The sequence below is a fragment of the Mobula hypostoma genome, chromosome 5, assembly GCF_963921235.1.
Source record: "Mobula hypostoma chromosome 5, sMobHyp1.1, whole genome shotgun sequence".
NCBI lineage: Eukaryota > Metazoa > Chordata > Chondrichthyes > Myliobatiformes > Myliobatidae > Mobula > Mobula hypostoma.
This window is the reverse complement of record NC_086101.1, coordinates 159151717-159168869: the sequence shown is the minus strand read 5'-3', so window position 1 is coordinate 159168869 and position 17153 is coordinate 159151717. Positions and strand designations below refer to the sequence as shown.

The window sequence follows — 17153 nt, the reverse complement described above, 5'->3', positions numbered from 1 at the left end:
CCCTCCACACCAGCGCCTTCCGTATCTTTATGTCCTTCTCCGAACTCATCATTCTTGACCCGAGGTACTTGCAGTCAAAGACTTTCTTAATAGTGTCATTCTCTACGGTCTTGAGAGTACCTTCGTCGCAGTTAAACGCCATGTACTCTGTCTTTTTAGCGTTTAGGTGAAGTCCAACTTTATTGCATTCTATTTCCAAGATTCAAGATACTCCCAAAAGTAAAAGTTAGAATTGTAGTATCAGAATCAGAATCAGGTTTATAATCACAGGCATGTGACGTGAAATTTGTTAAGTTAGCAGCAGCAGTTCAATGCAATACATAATACAGCAGACAGAAAAAAATAATAAATAAAATAAAACTAATATATAAACAAGTAAATCAATTACGAATATTGAACAGATTTTAAAAAGTGCAAAACCAGAAATACTGTATATTAAAAATAGTGAGGTAGTGGCTAAAGATTCAACGTCCATTTAGGAATCCAATGGCAGAGGCGAAGAAGCTGTTCCTGAATCACTGAGTGTGTGCCTTCAGGCTTCTGTACCTCCTACCTGATGATAACAGTGAGAAAAGGGCATGCCCTGGGTGCTGGAGGTCCTTAATTATGGACGCTGCCTTTCTGAGACACTGCTCCCTGAAGATGTCCTGGGTACTTTGTAGGCTAGTACCCAAGATGAAGCGGACTAGATTTACAACCTTCTGCAGCTTCTTTTGGTCCTGTGCAGTAACTCCCCCCTTCCCCATACCAGACAGTAATGCAGCCTGTCAGAATGCTCTCCACAGTACAACTATAGAAGTTTTTGAGTGTATTTGTTGATATGCCAAATCTCTTTGAACTCCTAATAAAGTAGCCACTGTCTTGCCTTCTTTATAACTACATTGATTTGTTGGGACCAGGTTAGATCGTCAGAGATCTTGACACCCAGGAACCTGAAGCTGCTCACTCTCTCCACTTCTGATCCCTCTCTGAGGATTGGTATGTGCTCCTTCGTCTTACCCTTCCAGAAGTCTGCAATCAGCTCTTTTGTCTTACTGATGTTGAATGCAGCTCCTTAGAGACCGGGTTAGGGAACTGGAGATGCAGCTCAATGATGTTTGTCTAGTCAGAGAAAGTGAGGAGGTGATAGCGAAGAGCTATAGGCAAGTAGTCACACCGGGGCCTCAGGAGACAGATATGTGGGTAACAGTCAGGAGAGGGAAGGGCAAGAGTCAGATACTAGACAGTACACCTATGACTGTCCCCCTTAATAATAAGTACTCCTATTTCACCTACCACCCCACTAGCCTCCGGGTCCAACATATTATTCTCCGTAACTTCCGCCACCTCCAACGGGATCCCACCACTAAGCACATCTTTCCCTCCCCCACTCTCTCTGCATTCTGCAGGGATCGCTCCCTACACAACTCCCTTGTCCATTCGTCCCCCCCATCCCTCCCCACTGATCTCCCTCCTGGCACTTACCCGTGTAAGCAGAACAAGTGCTACACATGCCCTTACACTTCCTCCCTTACCACCATTCAGGGCCCCAAACAGTCCTTCCAGGTGAGGCATCACTTCACCTGTGAGTCGACTGGGGTGATATACTGCGTCTGGTGCTCCCGATGTGGCCTTTTATATATTGGTGAGACCCAACGCAGACTGGGAGACCGCTTTGCTGAACATCTATGCTCTGTCCGCCAGAGAAAGCAGGATCTCCCAGTGGCCACACATTTTAATTCCACATCCCATTCCCATTCTGACATGTCCATCCACGGCCTCCTCTACTGTAAAGATGAAGCCACACTCAGGTTGGAGGAACAACACCTTATATTCCGTCTGGGTAGCCTCCAACCTGATGGCATGAACATCGACTTCTCTAACTTCCGCTAGGCCCCACCTCCCCCTCGTACCCCATCTGTTACTCATTTTTATGCACACATTCTTTCTCTCACTCTCCTTTTTCTCCCTCTGTCCCTCTGAATATACCTCTTGCCCATCCTCTGGGTCAACCCCCCCCCTTGTCTTTCTTCCCGGACCTCCTGTCCCATGATCCTCTCGTATCCCCTTTTGCCTATCACCTGTCCAGTTCTTGGCTCTATCCCGCCCCCTCCTGTCTTCTCCTATCATTTTGCATCTCCCCCTCCCCCTCCAGCTTTCAAATCCCTTACTCATTCTTCCTTCAGTTAGTCCTGACGAAGGGTCTCGGCCTGAAACGTCAACTGCGCCTCTTCCTATAGATGCTGCTTGGCCTGCTGCGTTCACCAGCAACTTTGATGTATGTTGCTTGAATTTCCAGCATCTGCAGAATTCCTGTTGTTTACTCCTGTTTGAGTACTGTTGGGGGGTGGGGGGGGTGGGGAGACCTACCTGGGGAAAGCAACAGTGGCTGTGCCTCTGGCACAGTGTCTGGCCCTGTGGCTCAGAAGGGTAGGGAAAGGAAGAGGATGGCAGCAGTGATAGGGGACTCTATAATTAGGGGGTCAGACAGGCGATTCTGTGGATGCAGGAAAGAAACACGGATGGTAGTTTGCCTACCAGGTGCTGGAGTCCAGGATGTCTCTGACTGTGTCCACAATATCTTGAAGTGGGAAGATGAACAGCTAGAGGTTGTGGTACATATTGGTACCAATGACATGGGTAGGAAAAGGGAGGAGGTCCTGAAAACAGACTACAGGGAGTTAACAAGGAAGTTGAGAAGCAGGACCTCAAAGGTAATAATCTCGAGATTATTGCCTGCGACATGCGACAGTGTATATAGGAATACTGTGTGGAGGATAAATGCGTGGCTGAGGGATTGGAACAGGGGGCAGGGATTCAATTTCTGGATCATTGGGACCTCTTTTGGAGCAGGAGTGACCTGTACAAAAAGGACGGGTTGCACTTGAATCTGAGGGGGATCACTATCCTGGCTAAGGCTATCGGGGAGAGTTTAAAATAGAATTGCCGGGGGGGGGGGTGGAAACCGAATTAAAGAGACCGAGGAAGGAGCGGTCGGCTCACAAATCGAGAAAGCTTGTAGGCAGTGTGAGAGGGAGAATAGGCAGGTGATAGAGAAGGGATACGCTCAGACTGATGGTTTGATTTGTGTCTATTTTAATGCAAGCATCATCATAAACAAAGCAGATGAGCTTAGAGCTTGGATCAGTACTTGGAGCTATGATGTTGAGGCCATTACAGAGACTTGGATGGCTCAAGGGCAAGAATGGTTACTTAGAGTGCCAAGCTTTAGATGTTTCAGAAAGGACAGAGAGAGAGGCAAAAGAGGTGGGGGTGTTTCACCATTGATCAGAGACAATGTCACAGCTGCAGAAAAGGAGGAAGTCATGGAGGGATTGTCATATTAAGTCTCTGTGGGTGGAAGTTAGGAACAGGAAGGGGCCAATATTCTACTGGGTCTTTTTTTATAGACCACCCAATAGTAACAGGGACATGGAGGAGCAGGCAGGGAGACAGATTCTGGAAAGGTGTAAAAATAACAGGGTCATCGTGGTGGGAGATTTTAATTTCCCAACTATTAATTGGCATCTTCCTAGAGCAAGGGGTTTAGATGGGGTGGAGTTTGTTAGGTGTGTTTCCTGACACAACATATAGATAAGCCTACAAGAGGACAGGCTGTACTTGATCTGATATCGGGAAATGAACCTGGTCAGGTGTCAGGTCTCTTAGTGAAACAGCATTTTGGAGATAGTGATCATATTCTATCTCCTTTACCATAGCATTGGAGAGGGATAGGAACAGGCAAGTCAGGAAAGTATTTAATTGGAGTAAGGGGAAATATGAAGCTATCAGGCAGGAACTTGGAAGCATAAATTGGGAACAGATATTCTCAGGGAAATGTACAGCAGAAATGTGGCAAATGTTCAGTAGATATTTGAGTGACGTTCTGCATAGGTACATTCCAATGAGAGAGGAAATGGATGGTAGGGTACAAGAACCATGGTGTACAAAGGCTGTTGAAAATCTAGTCAAGAAGAAAAGCTTATGAAAGATTCAAACAACTAGGTAATGATAGAGATCTAGAAAATTATAAGGCTAGTAGGAAGGAGCTTAAGAATGAAATTAGGAGAGCCAGAAGGGGCCATGAACCATAGAACCATAGAACATTACAGCACAGAAACAGGCCTTTTGGCCCTTCTTGGCTGTGCCGAACCATTTTTCTGCCTAGTCCCACTGACCTGCACCTGGACCATATCCCTACATACACCTCTCATCCATGTACCTGTCCAAGTTTTTCTTAAATGTTAAAAGTGAGCCCACATTTAAGAAGCCCTTGGCAAGCAGGACTAAGGAAAATCCCCAAGGCATTCTACAAGTATGTGAAGAGCAAGAGGATAAGACATGAAAGAATAAGACCAATCAAGTGTGACAGTAGAAAAGTGTGTATGGAACCAAAGGAGATAGCAGAGGTACTTAATGAATACTTTGCTTCAGTATTCACTATGGAAAAGGATCTTGGTGATTGTAGGGATGACTTGCAGCAGACTGAACAGCTTGAGCATATAGAAATTAGGAAAGAGGATGTGCTGGAGCTTTTGGAAAGCATCATGTTGGATAAGTCACTGGGACCAGATCAGATATACCCCAGGCTACTGTGGGAAGCAAGGGAGGAGATTGCTGATCCTCTGGCAATGATCTTTGCATCATCAATGGGGACAGGAGAGGTTCCAGAGTATTGGAGGGTTGCAGCTGTTGTTCCCTTATTCAAGAAAGGGAGTAGAGATAGCCCAGGAAATTGTAGACCAGTGAGTCTTACTTCAGTGGTTGATAAGTTGATGGAGAAGATCCTGAGAGGCACGATTTATGAACATTTAGAGGCCTAATATGATTAGGAGTAGTCAGCATAGTTTTGTCAAAGGCAGGTCACGCCTCACGAGCCTGATTGAAATTTTTGAGGATGTGACTAAACACATTGTTGAAGATAGAGCAGTAGATATAGTCTATATGGATTTCAGCAAGGCATTTGATAAGGTACCCCATGCAAGGCCTATTGAGAAAGTAAGGAGGCATGCGATCCAAGGTGACCTTGCTTTGTAGATCCAGAATTGGCTTGCCTACAGAAGGCAAAGAGTGGTTGTAGATGGGTCATATTCTGCATGGAGGTCAGTGACCAGTGGTGTGCCTCAGGGATCTGTTCTAGGACCCTTCTCTTTGTGATTTTTATAAATGACCTGGACGAGGAAGTGGAGCGATAGGTCAGTAAATCTGCTGATGACACAAAGGTTGGGGTGTTGTGGATAGTGTGGAGGGCTGTCAGAGGTTATAGCAGGACATTACAAAAGTTAATTTACTTTACTTTAATTTAATTTACTTTATTGTCACCAAACGATTGATACTAGAGCGTACAATCATCACAAGCGATATTTGATTGTGCGCTTCGCGCTCCCTGGAGTACAAATCGATAGTAAATAGCAAAAATTTAAATTATAAATCATAAATAGAAAATAGAAAAGGGAAAGTAAGGTAGTGCAAAAAAACCGAGAGGCAGGTCTGGATATTTGGAGGGTATGCCCCAGATCCGGGTCAGGATCCCTTCAGCAGTCTTATCACAGTTGGAGAGAAGCTGGTCCCAAATCTGGCCGTACGAGTCTTCAAGCTCCTGAGCCTTCTCCCAGAGGGAAGAGGGACAAAAAGTGTGTTGGCTGGGTGGGTCGTGTCCTTGATTATCCTGGCAGCGCTGCTTCGACAGCGTGCGGTGTAAAGTGAATAAAATTATGAGACATAGGGCAGAGGGTATACTTCTAAGGTGAGAGATATAAAGAAAGTAATAGGTAATTGGAATGTGGGGGAAGTGGATATGAAGGCAACATCAAATAGACACATGAACAGGAGGGCAATAAGCACAAAGTCCATTTATGGATAGATATACAATTTAACTTCACATCATGGTTAGCACAAACATTCAGTTAAAGGGCCTAGTCCTGTAATGTACTGTGTTCTATAATTTCTTTTAAGTTCTTATGGCAGATCATTAACCTGAACTGTTAACTGTTTCTCTTCCCATTGATATGCAAGACTATTGAAAAAAATCAATATTTTTGGGGGGTTTTTTTGAGTTTGGACTTCTAGCACCTTTATAATGTAAGACCATAGGAATTACTATCTTTTTTAAAGACCCTTTTGGTTACTTTCTTCTATCATCACAATAACATGATTAGAAAAATACAGGTACATTAACATTTAAAAGGGACATGGACTGGTAGCTGGATAAGAAGGGTTTAGAGTGATATGGGCCAAACACAGGCATATGGGACTAGTTTAAACGGGAATCTTGGTCAGTTTGGACCAGTTGAACCAAAGGGCCCATTTCCTTGCTGTATGACTCTATTAAAAGATATCAGAAATGCAAAATGATGTATGAAATTGCATTAGCCAACAAGACTGTGGATCATCCTAAAGCATTTTAGGAGTACATCAAAGGCAAGAGGATAACTCAAAAAGGAATATGACTCATTAGGGACCAGAATGGCAATTGTGCACAGAGCTGCACACTGGAAGTGTGGTCTTAATTGTATGCTTCTAATTCATTCAATGTAGACTTCTATTCTTTCAGCGGGCATCATAAGACATAGGAGCTGATTGAGTCTGCTCCACCATCCAATTCTTCCAGTCATCTCCACTCCCTTGCCTTCTCCCCATACCCTTTGATGCCCTGGCTAATCAAGAACCTATCTATCTCTGCCTTAAATGCACCCAGTGACTTGGCCTTCACAGCCGCTCTTGACAACAAATTCCACAGATTTACCACCCTCTGACTAAAGTAATTTCTCCGCATCTCTGTTCTAAATGGACGTCCTTCAATCCTGAAGTCGTGCCCTCTTGTCCTAGACTACCCTACCATGGGAAATAACTTTGTCATATCTAATCTGTTCAGACCTTTTAACATTTGGGGTGTTTCTAGAAGATTCCCCCCTCATTCTCCTGAACTCCAGAGAATACAACCTAAAAGCTGCCAGACATATCAAGTTGGATAAATTCCAGGGCCTGGCAACCTGACATCCCAGGGAGCTTTCGAGGCAAGTGAGGAGACATAACAGAGTTTTTTTATTTTTGCTGACCTTAGCTTCTCCCTCTCAAACTGCAGGGTAAATTCTATCATATTATGAACGCTGTCTCCTAAGGGTTCCTTTACCTTAAGCTCCTTAATCAAATCATACTATTTATTATAAATTACTATAAATTGTACATTGCACATTTAGACAGAGGCATAACATAGATTTTTACTCATGTATATGAAGGATGTAATTAATAAAGTCAATTCAATTCCACCTGATTTGTTGCACAACACCCAATCCAGAATTGCCTCTCCTAATGCGCTCTACCACAAGCTGCTATAAAAAGCCATCTCTTGGTATCCAGCACCAACCTGATTTTCCCCAATCTATGTGCATATTGAAATCCCCCATGACTAACATAACATTACTATTTTTACATGCCTTTTTCTATCCGCTGTTGCAATTTGTATCCCACATCCTGGCTACTATTTGGAGGCCTGTATATAATCCCATCAAGGCCTTTTTACCCTTGCAGTTTTGTAACTCTACCCACAATGATTCTACATTTTCTAATCCTACATCACTTCTTTCTAAGGATTTGATTTCAATTTTTATCAACAGAGCCATACCATCCCCTCTGCCTACCCACCCGTCTTTTTGACACAATTTATACCCTTGAATGTTAAGCTCCCCATCTTCTTTCAGCCACGACTCTGTGATGTCCATAACATCATACCTGCCAATCTCTGTGTTATCTTATTCCGTATACTACAGTATGTGCGTGTAAATAAATCTTAGCAATTCCGATGCTCTTACATTAAAGATATTGCAGATTTTGCAAATAAGTACAAAACACTTAAATGAGTAATTATACTTAACTGTAATGTCTTATTACTTTCTGTCACTATCATATTCATATTTCAGACAATTGCTAGTCAATATTATGAGACGCAGCAGCCATCACATAGCTCCTACAAATGCACACTAATACATGGTAAAAGTTAAAAGGCAAAGCATTTTAACGAAGTTATTAAAAAAAACCTAAAATGTAGTAAATCACCTTGCCAACATAAATTCAGAAGGCCTGTGCCATTGTACCTGTGACCAAGCATGATCTCTTCAAACTTATTCTAGCAGGAATACAACTGTATCCATCATACAACTGAAACTGCTTTTCAAGTATGATTTAAGGTACTGCAATGAAAAATAATTTTTCCTAAACACCAATCTTTTGGATAGAAACTTGCAGTTAAATGTTGGGATATTGCTACTCTAAGGGGCAATAGCGTACAGTTACTAAGTAATCAAAACATTGAACTTTCTCTCCTACCCCTAACCTTAAAACAAACAAACGGTGGCCTACTTACTCAGAATTATTAAGGTCCAAGGTTACATTTTCTGCCCCAACATCACTCACAGTAAACCATCAAAAACAGTGAGCAACTGCAATAAACTATCAGTAAACTTGATTCCGCAGCTAGACTGGCCGTACCATTCAAAAGTATAATGATACACGTACAGGAGTGAGATATGCCAACTAGTGGAGGGGTGCCACAGCAACAACCTGGCTCTCAGATTATGTCAAGATGAAAGAGCTGATTGTGGACTTCAGGAAGGGTAAGACGAAGGAACACATACCAATCCTCAGAGAGAGATGGGAAGTGGAGAGAGTGAGCAGCTTCAGGTTCCTGGGTGTCAAGATCTCTGACGATCTAACCTGGTCCCAATATATTGACGTAGTTATAAAGAAGGCAAGACAGTGGCTATACTTTATTAGGAATTCAAAGAGATTTGGCATATCAACAAATACACCCAAAAACTTCTATAGTTGTACTATGGAGAGCATTCTGACAGGCTGCATTACTGTCTGGTATGGGGGCAGGGGGGCGGGGGGAAGCTACTGCACAGGACCAAAAGAAGCTGCAGAACGTTGTAAATCTAGTCAGCTCCATCTTGGGCACTAGCCTACAAAGAACCCAGGACACCTTCAGGGAGTGGTGTCTCAGAAAGACAGCCGTCCATTATTAAGGACCTCCAGCACCCAGGGTATGCCCTTTTCTCACTGTTACCATCAGGTAGGAGGTACAGAAGTCTGAAGGCACACACTCAGTGATTCAGGAACAGCTTCTTCCCCGCTGCCATCTGATTCCTAAGTGAACATTGAACCTTTGGACACTGCCTCACTTTTTTTTAATATATAGTATTTCTGTTTTTGCACTTTTGAAAATACCTATTCAATATACGTAATTGATTTACTTGTTTATTGATTATTATTTTTATTTTTTTCTCTTCTGGATTACGTATTGCATTGAACTGCTGCTGCTAAGTTAACAAATTTCACGTCACATGCTGGTGATAATAAACCTGATTCTGATTACTTGAAGTTACACTGCTGTAAACTAAGTTGATTTCTGATGTTTCATAGTCATACACTTTGCCAGAATTAAGGTCAAATAAAATATTACTACCAATTTTAGAAATGTGAGGTCAGAGGGAAAGTGAATTATTTGGTCACACTGAACAAGTCCTGCCCTGTTTCACATTCAAAATTGGTAGTGAAAACATCCATAGGTGATGGCTGTTAATAAAGAAATTTCTTTGCTGTTTTGGATAACCTTAAGAAGGTATATGGCTAAACATTTAGGAGGTCATTCAATTAAATCATGAATGATGTGCACTTCAATCACATTTACCCACTTTAGGTATTAATGAATATGGTTTAAATAATTCAATTATCCCAGCATTTTCCAACCATGGATTCCAAAGTTTGGAAAAAAGCTTAAGACCAACTAGGCCTGTAAAATTTATCAATAAGTATCTGACTGACCACCAAGTCCACTTTCTCATCTGATTCCCATACCACCAGACTTGTTTACAGCGAAAAAATACTACAGTTCTCAACTTTGAATGTATTCCACAATCAAGCACTCATGGCCCTTTCAGTGGAAGTTGCAAAGGAGTCAATATTTTATGAGTTAACAAATTTCATTGCTTCTCATGCCAAAATAGGCAAACACAAAATTTTGACATTACTTTCCTAGTTCTAGACTCCAAGTGAGAGAAAACAGGCTCTTTGATTAACAAGCCTGTTAAAAATTTCGATGCTAAATTGAAAACATTTTTCATCCTGCTACTGAATCCAGCACTTCTATAATGCTAAAACAGAACTCACAATACAGAAATGAGGACCACACTGACGTTCCCAGAAGGCATTTTCAACTGGTAATGTCATAAGTAACCCATTAACTACACTTTAATCTGTACAAGGAAAATACCACTTCACAGAACTAAATATTTAGTTTTGCCGCTAAATTAAGGGAAAAAATAACTTAATTTCTTCCTTAGGAAACTTGGTATCTTATAATACAACATAGATTATCCTGGTTCAATTTCCCCGTTTACAAAACCATCTGTATTATCAGAGTTCTGATTTGAGGCAACAGTCCTGTTTAAGGTGTAGCTGTCTGACCTACTAATTTTTTTCCAACGCTTCATAATTTACGGTAACATTTCTCTTTTAGTGCGTTCAGGTTTAAGGCAACACTTGGGTGCGGCTGAAAAGGTAAATATTTTGGCTAACAAAAATGCCAGTCATCTTGATTCCATCAGGAAAAAAACATCTGATCTCCTCACACATCATCAGTTTACGGCATCAATACAGAGTGTCCTACTGTCCTGAAATTTCTCTGTTAAGTGGGAGACACCTAATATTCATTGGAACAATCCCTCAGAATCCACCAGTTCAACATTCTCAAACTCCACTGCATTTAACACTATAAAGCAATAGGAGGTGTATTATTAAAAACTAATGTTTAAATCGTTTAAGAGATTATTTGTTTTACTTTTAATGTCGGGTTCTTTAATAAATCCCCTACCGAGGTTCTCAAATACTCGCCACACTAACTTATTTACGGAAGAACTGATACTCATGACAGATGTCTATACTGGCCAATCAGAAATATAAACATAAAATTTCCAGAGACGCTCTTCCAATCAATGCGCTGAACGTACATTCCCCGCCCCACCAGTATTGTAAAGGTTTGGTTGCACTGTAAGCTTTGAGCCCAGCGGTAAAGGAAGGCCCGATCCGCCGCGTTCGCGTAAAGCCAGCTCCCAGAAGTAGAGAGCCCGGCACATTCAGATCACGACCTGAACCGGCAGCGTCTGGCAGCCCTATGTTAACAATAAGCGAGCACCTTAAGACAATTCAAAATAAACGGACGAGATTATGAATTCCCTACGAATAAAAAGGGACAAGAATCAACGGACGTACCCAGAAATTATCCACGAACTGCGACATCTTGGAGCCGTCGTCGTTGCTGCCGCTCCTCTGATGGTGAACAACTGTCCACCTCAGGCGCGTTCGTTATTTGGGACAGATGGAACGAGAAAGGAAGGATTAGCGGGACGGGGACGGAAGGGTGGTTTCTCGTTTTAATATTTTGACAAAATGAATCGTTTCAGCGATTTGGAATTTTTTCAGCAAAATAATATACAGCCAGCGCAAACTCTGCGGCTCTGCCACTCTCCGGCCGGTCCGCCCGAGTGCAGCCTGTCACTCCGGCGCGCGCAGGGCGCAGGCGCGCACGCACGGCGCTCGCTCCCCGGCCGGCCGGCCGGCGCGGCACGGCGCGCGAGAGCCGGGCCAGACGAGCAGCTGAGCACATCGTACAGCGGCAAGGCGAATTGGGCTGGCTGGGATAAACAGTCCAAGTATTGCTGTGACAAGTACATTACAGCAAAACAAAACAGTAACGTTCGTAATAAACGCACACCCACATAAATACCACAGCTGTCGTCAATCCTAAAATGGTATACATTTCCATTGTCTGCAGTTTAATTTTCATTATAACCTATTTGTGGTCATATCTAGAATGCATCTATTGTGCAAGGATATAAAATCTCTGGGAAAATCGAAGTCTGATAGCTAACAACCACCCTGCAAATATGATTTTCCTTTTGATGTATAGCTCTTCCCATTGGCGCTTGCCTATTAATTCGTGGTGCCTGCTTTCACAATTGTTTTGGTACCCTATAATTTTGAGTTTCATTACACTAAGGTATGAAGTTATTAGTTTGATATACCAGTTCTCGATTAATTTATTATGTATTACACCTAGTATTGTCTACAACTCAATGAATTTAAAACATTGAATTTTGCAGTATCAGGTAACCCATTAGTTCTGTAAACAACAGGAATTCTGCAGATGCTGGAAATTCAAGCAACATACATCAAAGTTGCTGGTGAACGCAGCAGGCCAAGCAGCATCTATAGGAAGAGGCGCAGTCGACGTTTCAGGCCGAGACCCTTCGTCAGGACGAAGGGTCTCGGCCTGAAACGTCGACTGCGCCTCATCCTATAGATGCTGCTTGGCCTGCACCATTAGTTCTGTGTTTCCTTTCTCTCCTTCCAATCCTCCTGAAGACCCCTCAATTTTGTTCCCTTTCCCCTAACCTCTCTTCCAGTCTCTTAAATCTAATTTCCATCCATCTTCTCACCGATGCTGCTTGGCCCACTGAAATCCTCCCGTGGTTTGTTTTAGTTATTTTATAATGTTACAATCTTACTACTTTGTACTTCATAATTGTTCTGCAGCTAATTATCCCATTTGTATATTCAGTGAGTGATGTGGCATACAATTCTGATTTCTGTGTAAGTATGTCATTTCAAGTGGAAAGTAGCTTTTATTCCAGTGCCCAAAGTGCTCATTTTTTAAATGGGCATATAGCAGCCACTTCTACATTGCCATCATTATTCTCTGGAAAAAAAATTGGGAAAAATATGAGCATTGTACTGTGAGGGGATCCTGGAGTACCCCTATTAACTGTTTGGAAACAGACATTTATTATTGATGGTTTGTTTGGAAAGGAGAGAGAGACAGAGTTATTTACCACCGGTATGTTGCTTTTGGAAAAGAGAGAGAGAGAGGAAGATTAACAGTTGGACTGTCACTTTAAGGCATTGGAAGTAACTTTGGATTTCCACTGAGTTGGATCGATCCAAATTGCTATTCCATCGGTGAAGAAGGGGTTGACTGGTGGGGCGTTGTCTCTGTGTCCACCCTCGCCTGGGTGATAGCTCCACCACAGAAGACCGGTCCCCCGGTTAAAGTCACAGTCGGTGACTTGTAAAGGATTTCGGAGGACGACGAGAAGATCGACAGTATCAGCTCACCTGAAGACTCAACTCACTCTCTCTCTCTCTCTCCACCACTATTCAACTAAATACCACGAACTGAACTGAACTGAACTTTACTCAACATCGTAAGACTATATCTTTTTACCCCTAGACTTAAAGAAGCTTGGTTTTTTCATACATCTATATTCCACACTTACTTTTATATATAATCATTGCTAACCCGCTTGATTTATCTACATTTATATTACTGTATTGCGTAGTTACCAATAAATATTAGTAGTTTATAGCAATACGAGACTCCAAAGTGGTTCCTATTTCTGCTGGTTTCTTAACCCCCGTCACAGGGTACGTGACAGTACTAATCCTACTTTTTAGTGCTATCAATAAATAACGTGAAAATACTTGTAAATGAATACTTCCTTTCTAACATCTTTCACATTTATTTTTGTCAATTGGTATCAGCTTTTCTTTATGCTTTTGGGCCAGCTAGGCCTTGCTGACCAAGATGTCCTACTCTTCTTGCAGTTGGCCTATATCTTCCTTGGCCTGTCCCTACCCATGTACCTGACCAAATTACAAATGTTTGTACATGTAAACACAGTAACTGTAACCCCCACACCCCCACAGCTTCCTCTGGTAGTGTGGAATAAGTTTCTCTTCTGGTCCTGTTTAAAGTTTTCCCTTCTCACTTTAAATGCAAGCCCTCTAGTTTTAGGCTCCTCTAGCCTAAGAAAAAAAAGACTTCAACCATCTACCTTATCGATTCTGACCTGTTGAGTTCCTCCAACATTTCATGTGTGTTAGCCTATCTATTTGCCTTATGGTTTTATGTACTTCTTTACATCCAATTCTCTATATAACCTCGCCCAATGCACTACTGTAGTATTGACTATTGCATCATTACAGGCATTAGCTTCAAAACATGATGTTAAACCAAGTTTCAGCAGAGGAACTCTCCTGCTATCATGATCACCATTTATATCTGAGGCAAAACGTTAAGACATGAAAATTGCTACTCCATTTCCCTAAATAGCACCTTCAGCAATACAGACATAGTGTTAACAGATGTTCAAGGAAAATGAAAAATGATGCAGTAATAAATTTTTAAAAATAAAATAGGTGAGCTACAGCTGCTTTTCTATCCAATCCAATGTGTCTACTGTTTACGAGAGGAAAGAAATGCTTATAGAGTAGATTATTCCACCTCCCCTAACTTTTGTCATTCACCAGCCTTCATCACCCTCTTCCCTTTCAGCCACTTTTTCATACTTTTGCACTTCCATCTCTTCTGGTGTCCCTCCCCACTATAAGGCCTCTCTTTTGTTTTCCCATGTCAATAAACATTATGTTTAATCTAATTTTCCCCCATTCTGATAAAACATTAACCTGAAGAATTATATTTTCATCTATACAGGGTATGCCAAACCATGCTATTTATTGAGCCCAATTATTTTAATTTTTTTATTTGTTGTTAATAACACCTTATAACATGTTTGTTTCTAATTAGTTTAAAATGCATGCTAGACAATTAATTTAAATGTGGTTACTGTTAGAATATTTGATCAAATATGATATTATGACATTCTACATAAACTAATGTTATTCCAGTGAAAATTTGATCTTATTTGTTTGAATAACTATCTTAGATTCCAAATTCAAATTAAATTTATTAACTAAGTACTCTGACATGCTAACCAAAGTTAAACTTTTCCTGAAAATTTAAATCGGGAGGTTTGCAAATCTTAAACTCAAAATCAAAATTATTTTACACCATGAGAAGGTAATGATTTCAATAAGAAACCATCCCTTATTTAAATTGACACAATCCTCAAATATTTCTGTTACATCCCTTGGAAGCTAATCAACACATTAACTTACAGCAAAGCATCAGTTATAGAAACATAGAAAACCTACAGTACAATACAGGCCCTTCAGCCCACAAAGCTGTGCCGAACGTGTACTTACTTTAGAAATTACCTAGGGTTACCCATAGCCCTCTATTTTTCTGAGCTCCATGTACCTGTCCAGGAGTCTCTTAAAAGACCCTATCGTAACCGCCTGAACCACCGTGGCAGGCAGCCCATTCCACACACTCACTACGCTCTGCGTAAAATACTTACCCCTGACATCTCCTCTGTACCTACTTCCAAGCACCTTAAAACTGCACTCCCATGCTAACTATTTCAGCTCTGGGAAAAAGCCTTTGACTATCCACATGATCAATGCCTCTCATCATCTTATACACCTTTATCAGGTCACTTCTCATCCTCCGTCACCCCAAGGAAAAAAGACTGAGTTCATTAAACCTATTCTCATAAGGCATGCTCCCCAATCCAGGCAACATCCTTGTAAATCTCCTCTGCACCCTTTCTATGGTTTCCACATCCTTCCTGTAGTGAGGCAACCAGAAATGAGCGCAGTACTCCAACTGGGGTCTGACCAGGGTCTTATATAACTGCAACATTACCTCTCAGCTCCTAAACTCAATTCCACGATAGATGAAGGCCAATGCACCATTTGCTTTCTTAACCACAAAGTCAACCTGCGCAGCAATTTTGAGTGTCCTATGGACTCCGACCCCAAGGTCCCTCTGATCCTCCATACTGCCGAGAGTCTTACCATTAATACTATATTCTGCTATCATATTTGACGTACCAAAATGAATCACCTCACAATTATCTGGGTTAAACTCCATCTGCCACTTCTCAGCCCAGTTTTGCATCCTATCAATGTTCTACTGTAACCTCTGACAGCCCTCCACACCATCCACAACACCCCCAACCTTTGTGTCATCAGAAAATTTACTAACCCATCCCTCCATTTCCTCATGCAGGTCATTTATAAAAATCACGCAGAGAAGGGTCCCAGAACAGATCCTGAGGCACACCACTGGTCACCAACCTCCATGCAGAATATGATCCGTCTACAACCACTCTTTGCCATCTGTGGGCAAGCCAGTTAAGGATACACAAAGCAATGTCCCTTTGGATCCCATGCTTCCCTACTTTCTCAATAAGCCTTGCATGGGGTACCTTGTCAAATGCCTTGTCAAGTGTCCATATACACTGCATCTATAATTATAAGCTCAAAATTTTTAAAAGGTTTTGCTGGGAAATATTATTGAACTTAAGACCATAAGATTAAGGATTAAGCCATTTGGCCCATCGAGTCTGCTCCACCATTTGATCATGGCTGATCCATTTTTCCTCTCAGCCCCAGTCTCCTGCCTTCTTCCTGTATCCCTTCATGCCCAGACCAATCAGGAATCTATCAACCTCTGCCTTAAATATACATAAAGACTTGGCCTCCACAGCTACCTGTGGCAAAGAATTCCACAGATTTGCTACTCTCTGGCTAATGTAATTCCTCCTCATCTTCATTCTGAAAGGACGGCCCTCTATTCTGAGGCTGTCTCCTCTGGCCCAGACTCTCCCACCACAGGAAACATCCTTTTCACATCCACTCTATCAAGGCCTTTCACCATTTGATAGGTTTCAATTAGGTCACGTTTCATTCTTCTGAATTCTATTGAATACAAGCCGAGAGACATCAAATGTTCTTCATATAACAAGCCGTTCAATCTTGGAATAATTTTTGTAAACCTCCTTTGAAACTCAGCACATCTTTCTTAATATAAGGGGCCCAAAACTGCTCACAATACTCCAAGTGAGGCCTCACCTGTGTTTTATAAAGCCTCAACATTACATCCTTGCTTTTATATTCTTGTCCTCTTATAATGAATGCTAACATTGTATTTGTCTTCCTCACCGCAGACTCAACCTGAAAATTAACCTTTAGGGAATCCTGCACAAGGACTCCCAAGGTCCTTTGTGCCCCAGATTTCTGAAATTTTTCTCCATTTAGAAAATAGTCTACCTTTTTATTTCTTCTGTTGAAGTGCATGACCATACACTTCCCAGCACTGTATTCCATCTGCCACTTCTTTGTCAATTTTCCTAATCTATCTAAGTCCATCTGTAGCCTCTCTATTTCCTCAAATCTACCTGCCCCTCCACCTATCTTTGTATCGTCTGCAAACT

At 41.8% G+C, this 17153-nt stretch overlaps 1 protein-coding gene across 3 annotated transcripts in view; it reads right to left on the bottom strand.

The window, feature by feature from the left end:
• fcho2 (FCH and mu domain containing endocytic adaptor 2) overlaps positions 1–12230 on the bottom strand; it is a 223789-nt gene extending 211559 nt beyond the window's left edge. For all 3 annotated transcript variants that reach the window (XM_063049223.1, XM_063049225.1, XM_063049224.1), the window contains exon 1: positions 11248–12230. In XM_063049223.1, coding sequence (XP_062905293.1) covers positions 11248–11274 — 27 coding nt within the window. In that variant the 5' untranslated portion in view covers positions 11275–12230. The remainder of the gene's footprint in view (positions 1–11247) is intronic.
• Between the last annotated feature and the right edge of the window lie 4923 nt (positions 12231–17153).